Genomic DNA, 8,759 nt, shown 5'->3' with positions numbered 1-8,759 from the left:
GTTGTCTTTTTTAAAAGTTTGTATTAATTTTTTTGTAGAGATGGGGTATCTCTGTTGCCCAGGCTGGTCTCAAACTCCTGGGCTTAAGCAATCCACCTGCCTTAGCCTCCCAAGTGCTGGGATTACAGGCGTGAACCACTGCACCCGGCCCAGTTGTCTTCGTTTTGTTAAGATGGAGTCTCACTCTGTCGCCCAGGCTGGAGTGCAGTGGCACAATCTTGGCTCACCGCAAACTCGGCCTCTTGGGTTCAAGCAATTCTGCCTCAGTCTCCTGAATAGCTAGGATTACAGGCCCCCGCCACCAGTCAGCTAATTTTCTTGTATTATTAGTAGAGACAGGGTTTCACCATGTTGGCCAGGCTGGTCTCGAACTGCTGACCTCAAGTGGTCTGCCTGCCTCGGCCTCCCAAAGTGCTAGGATTAGAGGTGTGAGCCACCGCACCGAGCCAAAACTTGATAATTTTCATTGCAGATTTCTAAATGTTAAACAAGCATGAGATGGCACTGCTTAATAATGGCTACTACTTGTCATGCCAGACTATTGACTCCAGTGGGGATGGCGCCATGTGAGGGAGGCTGAAGAAGAGATGTGGAGACAGTGAATGAGACATAGGGTTTATTGTGGACTTACATTACACAGCAGTCCAGGAGCAGTGGGCTGGACAGGAAAATTGGTACTGTTTTTTGTTTTTGTTTTTGTTTTTGTTTTGAGATGGAATCTTGCTCTGTCACCCAGGCTGGAGTGCAGTGGTGCAATCTTGGCTCAGTGCAAGCTCTGCCTCCCGGGTACATGCCATTCTCCTGCCTCAGCCTCCCTGGCAGCTGGGACTACAGGTGCACACCGCCACGCCTGGCTAATTTTTTTTTTTTTTTTTTTTTTTTTTTTATCTTTAGTAGAGAGGGGGTTTCACCGTGTTAACCAGGATGGTCTTGATCTCCTGACCTCATGATCCACCCACGTTGGCCTCCCAAAGTGCTGGGATTACAGGCGTGAGCCACCGTGCCCATCCATAAATTGCTACTGTTTTTAAAAAGCATGCAGTTTAACATATTTTCGCTTAGCAACCTCTACCTAGCAACTTCCACTTAATCCAATACAAAGGGCCACCATTCCCTATACAGCCTGCATTCCAAGGAATGGGGCAGGGGTATGGACGTCCTTCACTGATAAGGAGAGCCTCTGGATTGGCCACTCCTGGATTCCTTAACTTGGAACTCCAAACATACATTCTTCTTAGACCACAGGGTCACTTCCCAGGGTATGCCTGAGTTATTGTTGTCAAGTATGTCTGCCATAGACTGCTACTCAGGATGGTAGAAAAGGAGCTGTGGTGGCTCACACCTGTAATCCCAGCACTTTGAGAGGCTGAGGCGGGCAGATCACTTGAGGTCAGAAGTTTGAGACCAGCCTGGCCAACATGGTGAAACCCCATCTCTACAAAAATAGAAAAATTAGCTGGGGGTGGTGGCATGTGTCTGTAGTCCCAGCTACTCAGCAGGCTGAGGCAGGAGAATGGCTTGAGCCCAGGAGGCTGGCTTGGACCCAGGAGGCAGAGGTTGCAGTGAGCCGATATCATGCCACTGTACTCCAGCCTGGGCAACAGAGCAAGACTCCGTCTCAAAAACAAACAAACAAACAAAGAGCTGGGTGCTTTGCTTGTTGACAGATCTAGATTTTAAAATCTTTTCAGGGATAGAGAATAAGGATCAGTCAACGATGGCCCACTGCTTATTTTTGTATGGCCTCAAGCTAATAATGATTTTTATGTCTCGAAGGGTCAGAAGGAAACCAAGCCCTGATACGAAGCAGCCTGTATTAAAGCACTTCTAGGTGAGAGGTGTAACTGTGAAATAATAGGTTTGCATTACAGCAGTGGTTTGTGACCTTTGGGTGGAAAGTCACAGATCCAAACTCTAGAATGATGAACTCTACCCTAAAAATGCTCATACACAAAACAGCCTGTTCCACTCCCAGGCATCTCAGGCCCCAAAGGAAGAACTTTTTATCACTGTTAATATTGTTGCTGGTCTGCTCAGGCTGCCACAAAACACCACAGGCTGAGTGGCTTAAACAGAAATTTATTTTCTCACAGTTCTGGAGGCTGGAAATCCAAAATCAAGGAGACGGCCAGCGCGGCTATCTGGTGAGACTTTTCTTCCTGGTGTGTAGACAGATAGCCACCCTCCCCATGTCCTCACAGGGCTTTTCCTCCGTGCAGGCAAACTCCTGGTGTACCTCCCTCTTCTTACCAGGACACTAGTCACTTAACAGGACACTAGTCCTGTTGGGTTAGGGACTCATTCTTGTGACCTCATTTAACCCCCTTATAAACGCTCCGTCTACAATCACATAGCGGGTTAGGCTTTAACCTGTGAATTTTAGGGGGACACAGCTCAGTCCATAACACTGTAAATACTACATCTGAGTATAATTGAGTACTGTATTTACAGTAAGGATTCCTATCTAAGTTCTAAGAGACCATGCGTTCCAGGTGGTTTGTTGCTGAATCCTAGGCACACGTTGAGGATTCCTTCTTGCTGAATTAACGAATGTTAGTGAGATCAGACTAACACACATGAAAATTCGTGAAGGGATATAAGGTGATAAATATCACAGATTAAAATACTGTAGCAATCCAGAAAAGAAACTCAGAATAATCTAATTAAGACAAGTTCTGCCCCCTCCCCTTTTTAAACAAGACAACTACCTATGCTTGGTATTATTTGCATATAAGAGGATATTGTTGCTGGCATTAGGTATTATTTGCATATAGGAGGATATTGTTGCTGGCATTAGGTATTATTTGCATATAGGAGGATATTGTTGCTGGCATTAGGACATTCACAGATTAAGAGCCAACCCAGAGTTCAAGTGGCTTATACAGGGTATAGGCAGATGCTGGAAAGTCAGGAGGAGAAACTGAGACCTGGAGCCTTAAATGGTAAACTGTGTCTAAGTTTGAACTGGAAAACCATAATTTTGGCAGAAAAGAAAGTGGTAGATTAGGTAACTTAAAAACTATTTCAAAGAATTTATTTATTTTTTTGAGATGGAGTCTCTCACTCTGTCACCCAGGCTAGAGTGCAGTGGTGCGATCTCAGCTCACTGCAACCTCCACCTCCTGGTTCAAGTGATTCTCCTGCCTCCGCCTCCTGCATAGCTGGGATTACAGGCATGTGCTAGCACACCTGGCTAATTTTTGTATTTTTAGTAGAGATGGGGTTTCGCCATGTTGGCCAGGCTGGTCTCAGACTCCTGACCTCAAGTGATCTGTCCAACTTGGTCTCCCAAAGTACTGGGATTACAAGCGTGAGCCATTGCGCCTGGCCTATTTCAAAGAATTCTGAGTAATAAAATTCAGGGAAACATACTATATATCCACAAAATGATTCAGCTAAAATAAAATAGTTCTGATAAAGACGCCCATGTGGTCTTTATTGTTTGGTGGGAGGGAGACAGTTTACACCATAATGCTACCTATTTCTCTGTGCAGAATTTGTATTGTCCTAAGCTGTGAACTAGCTCAAAGCTGAAAACTCTGAAGGACCAATCCTCTAGCAACAGGGATACCCTCTACTCCATTTTGAAGAAAATCTGATGTAAATTTAAGGGATTTTGTGTCCAAGTTGAGCGCTCTCTCCTTCACTATTTGAATCTGCCTTTCAAAAAGTCATTTGGAATTGAACAGTTTACATCAAAATTACATTCCTAACAGATTCTAGTTTGTCCTTCAAATGAAATTAGGTGTATTTATAGAGAATTCTGTTAACGCATGTAGTATTAGGTGTTTAGGTTTTGCATAATAAAGGCTAATGCAATACAGAGTCCCAATAACATTATGTTTTAATCTAATGGGGCAATATTCTAAATAACAAACATCAGAAATGTTAACAAGCAATTCATTTATTTTTTTGAGACAGGGTCTCATTCTGTCGCCCAGGCTGGAGTTGCAGTGGCATGATTTTGGCTCACTGCAACCTCTGCCTCCTGAATTCAAGTAATTCTCATGCCCCAAGTAGCTGGGACTACAGGCATCAGACACCATGCCCGACTGATTTTTTGCTATTTTTTGTGCAGATGAGGTTTCGCCATGTTGTCCAGGCTGGTCTTAAACTCCCGGGTTCAAGTGATCCACCCACCTTGGCCTCCCAAAGTGGTAGGATTACAGGCATGAGCCACCGTGCCTGGCCTGCAATTTTTTTTTTTTTCTTTGAGACGGAGTTTTATTCTTGTTGCCTAGGCTGGAGTGCAATGGAGCTCAGCTCACTGCAACCTCCACCTCCCAGGTTCAAGCGATTCTCCTGCCGCAGCCTCCCAAGTAGCTGGGATTACAGGCATGCGCCACCACACCCGGCTAATTTTTTGTATTTTTAGTAGAGACAGGGTTTCTCCATGTTGGTCAGGCTGGTTTCAAACTCCTGACCTCAGGTGATCCGCCTGCCTCAGCCTTCCAAAGTGCTGGGATCACAGGCGTGAGCCACCGCACCCAGCACCCAGCCCCCAGCCCCCTGGAATTCATTTTTAAGTTAAGTTACATAAATGTTTTGTTGCTTCAACAGAAGAATAGATGCCAGGGTGCTCTTTTAAAAAATTCATCTATGTAAACACATCTTAATACTAATTTGAGTCACTACTTTTATTCTTTATTATCACATTTTCCAAGTTTTGGCACCCAAACTTGGCAAACATCATGGAGATCTGTACAAACATACATACACATATATACACACACATTTATAGCCCCAGCTGCTTCACTAAACCTTGTGCTCAGGCTCCTGTTAAAAGAGGTAAAATGGTGAGAAGATAAAAATCAGGGAAAACATGAATAAATGCTGATTGACAAATCTTGTTGTTATGAATTTGTAAGGCAGACTTTCTAAAGCAAAATCCATCACCTTGCTAAAATTTCCACTAAGCTACAGCTTCAGATATTTACAAGAAAAATAAATACCTTCTAAGATACTTCAATGTGGTTTAACAGCAAGCTAGCTGAGGAGCTGTACTTTGTTGTTATTTCAGGTAACTTTTTATTAAGAAACAGTTAATATTGCAGTGATTAAAATTTCAGGTGTTCAAAACTCAAGAAGGGTCATCATTATACTCTGAGGCGGAAGCCTTCAGGCACTCATCCTTAAACTACGACCCAAATCCGCCACAGTCACATTCAGGCTTTCAATTTTTAAAAACATTTAATGTTTGGTAACTAAAGAGTAGATGCGATTAGTGTACTCTAGGTCGTTTCATTTTATTTTTTTCTGTAGGAGCTTTCCTCTTTTGTGATAATCCAGTCCCAAGTTCCTTATTATTCTGAAGAAATGAAATAGCTTCTGGTAGACAGTAATTTTCTACATGAGGAGGTGATTCCTATAAAAGGAAAAATAAATGATTTTTTAAAATGATTTCAAACATTTGCATGATCCAGTAATAGATTTTTTTCTTTAAATCTCCGACCTCTCAGAGATGAATCTGACAAACGTCAAGGAAAATGCATATTCATTCCTACGTTCCAGTAAATTAAACAAAATGGACCCTGTGGGACAAAGCCCCACCTGTTGTCAGAGAAATACGCGTATCGCTCAGGTAGAGTGCGGCTAGCTCAGATCTTACAAACATTCCATATTGATGTTTTTAATCCCCATTTCAGAGATAAAATAAAAAAGGTTAAATAAAACAACCAGTGTCACATAACTAGCAGGTAGTAAAGCCAAAATTCATAACCGATCTGACTCCAAAACCCTTGCATTTTTCAACCACAACCATTTCCCAACATAGAAGAAATGGATCTTTTCCCCCTTATTATAAGTGTAATAATACTTAATTTTCCAGCAATATGGCAGACTGGGCAACCTGAAAATGAATCACCACAAAATACTAAGTAAATGCCTTTTGATTCAATTCTTCCATGGATAACAACTACAAACACTGACCAAAATATACTAAAAGCAACCACAGACCCTGGAGAATAAACAAACCTAGCAAATGTGGGGCTGGGGACGCAAACACAGTGTATGAAGTAAACTGCCTGTTAAACAACACAGTACTCTTTGGAGGAGCAGAAGAACAGAATCTAGTTTCTTTTTTACGGGGAGATGGGGTCTTGCTGTGTTGCACAGGCTGGTCTCAAACTCCTGAGCTGAAGCAATCCTCCTGTCTCAGCCTCCCAAGTAGCTAGGACTACAGGCGTACCACCATGCCGGACTTGAATCTAAAGTTTCTACAACTTATTCATGACGTCCAGAATATATCCAAAATTAAGCAATTGCTTTGTAAAGAAGCAAAACATGACCCATTCTTAAGAAAAAATGAATCATTCAAATAAACAGAAATACTTAGGCATAAGCTTAAAAAAACATATATAGGATCTATATACTGAAAATTACGAAATGTTTATGAAAAATTAAAGACCATCTAAATTAATAGAAATGCCATGTTCATGGAAGACTCAATGTGGTAAAGATGCTGATTCAAAATGATCTGTAAGTTTAATGAAATTCCTATCAAAATCGCAACAAGGTTTTTATAGACATACATAAGCTTATTTTAAAATTTACATAAAAAGATACAGGCAAAGAAAAGCTGCTACAATAGCTAAAACAATCTTGAAAGAGGAATAAAGTGGAAGGAATCACCAGCTGATATTGGAGTTTATGCAGTTATCAAGACAGGGCAGTATTAGAGAGGGACAGACAGACACATGGATCAATGGAATTGAAAAGAGAACCCAGAAACAGACTCACATAAATATGACCAAATGAATTTTTTTTTTTTTGAGATGGAGTCTCGCTCTTGTTGCCCAGGCTAGAATGCAATGGTGCGATCTTAGCTCACTGCAACCTCAGTCTCCTGGGTTCAAGCGATTCTCCTGCCTCAACCTCCTGAGTAGCTGGGCCTACAGGCATGCGCCACCATGCCTGGATAATTTTTGTCTTTTTAGTAGAGATGGGGTTTTGCCCTGTTGGCCAGGCTCGTCTGGAACTCCTGACCTCAAGTTATCCACTGAGCTGCACCGGGCCAAATCAACTGAATTTTGACAAAGGTGCAAAAGCAACTCAGTGAAGAAAAGACAGTTTTCTGAACAAATGCTGCTGGACATTCTAAGGAGGAAACAATCCCAAGAGACAACAAGAAAATTAGCCAGGTGTAGTAGGTATCACTATACCTACTGAAAAGGCAAAAATAAAAAGCACTGATATCGCTAAATGCTCATGAGGACACAGAAACTCGATCATTCATACACTGCTCGGTGGGAGGAACGCTTGAGCCCAGAAGTTTGAGACCAGCCAGGGCAACATGATGGGAACCCATCTCTATTAAAAAAAAAAAAAAAAATCAAAAGTCTCACTAGATGGGCTTCAGAGCAGGATGATGATAACAGGAACACAATCAGTGAAGTTGGAGGCAGATAAATAGGAATCAGCAATCAAAAGAACACAAAAAAAGATTGCAAAAAAGTGAACATGGCCTTAGGAACACATGGGACAAATAAAAAGTTCTAACATAAGTAACTGAATTTGCAGACAGTGAGGAAAGAATGGAGCAGAAAAAATATTTGAAGAAATAATGGCCAAAATTTCCCAAACCTGGTGAAAGGTGTTAAGTTTGCAGATTCAAGAAGCTCTGCAGACACCAGGCAGGATTAATACGAAGAAAACCACACCTGGATATATCAAATGGTTGAAAACCAAAGACGAAGAAACTATTGAGCAGCCAGGAAAAAATGACACATTGAATACAAGGGAACAATTCAAATGACCATTACTGATTTCTCAACAGAAACAATGGAGGCCAGCAGGCAGTGAAGTCCTTAATAAAAGAAAAAAACCCGTCAATCTAAAATTCTGTATCCTGCAAAAATGTCCTTCAAGAATGAAGGTAGAACAGACATTTCATATAACAGAAAGCTAGAATTGATCCCCAATCGACCCGCACTCCAAACTAAAGTTAGTTCTTCAGGCTGAAGGAAAATGTAATCAGATGGAAACTCGGATCTTCAGGAAAAAATGACTCTCAAACTGGTATACATGAGAGTAATTATAAAATACTATTTTTTATTTTAGTTTCCTCAAAATGCACAGAAGTGTTAAAAGCAAAACCTATTTGAAGTAAAATCTTATTTGGGGCTATAAGATGTAGATGTAAAAACTATGACAACTACTGCATAAAGCAGAGGTCAGCATACCTTCTGTAAAAACTCAGAAATATTTTAGATTTTGTGGGATAGATGATTTGTGCTGAAACTACTTAACTCTGCCATTATAGTGCAAAAGCAGCCACAGAGAATACATAAATGAGTAAGTATGGCTGTATTCCAACAAACCTTTATTTATAAAATAGGCAGTGGGCCAGATATGGCCATGGGGCTACAGTTTAGTGACCCCTGGTATAAAGGACAGGGGAAGCAAATGAACCAACTTGGATGCAAGAGATCTTTTTTTTTTTTTTTGAAGCAGAGTTTCACTCTTGTCACCTAGGCTGGAGTGCAGAGGTGCGATCTTGGCTCACTGCAGCCTCCGCCTCCCACGTTCAAGTGATTCTCCTGCCTTAGTCTCCCAAACAGCTGGGATTACAGGTGTGCACCACCACACCCAACTAATTTTTGTATTTTTAGTAGAGACAGGGTTTCACCATATTGGCCAGGCTAGTCTCGAACTCCTGACCTCAGGTGATCTGCCCGCCTTGGCCTCACAAAATGCTGGGATTACAAGTGTGAGCCACCGTGCCCGGCCTCAGTAAGTAATGTATAATCTACATATAAATA

At 41.6% G+C, this 8,759-nt stretch overlaps 1 protein-coding gene across 1 annotated transcript in view; it reads right to left on the bottom strand.

Moving 5' to 3' along the window:
• Positions 1–4,579: 4,579 nt before the first annotated feature.
• The window catches only part of TOPBP1 (topoisomerase (DNA) II binding protein 1), a 74,341-nt gene continuing 70,161 nt past the window's right edge, over positions 4,580–8,759 (bottom strand). Inside the window, exon 28 of the mRNA XM_011970226.1 lies at positions 4,580–5,365. Coding sequence (XP_011825616.1) covers positions 5,222–5,365 — 144 coding nt within the window. The 3' untranslated portion in view covers positions 4,580–5,221. The remainder of the gene's footprint in view (positions 5,366–8,759) is intronic.

Source organism: Mandrillus leucophaeus, unplaced genomic scaffold (genome assembly GCF_000951045.1).
Source record: "Mandrillus leucophaeus isolate KB7577 unplaced genomic scaffold, Mleu.le_1.0 Scaffold935, whole genome shotgun sequence".
NCBI classification, from domain to species: domain Eukaryota; kingdom Metazoa; phylum Chordata; class Mammalia; order Primates; family Cercopithecidae; genus Mandrillus; species Mandrillus leucophaeus.
The sequence above is the reverse complement of the archived record's forward strand: the minus strand, read 5'-3'. Positions and strand labels throughout refer to the sequence as shown.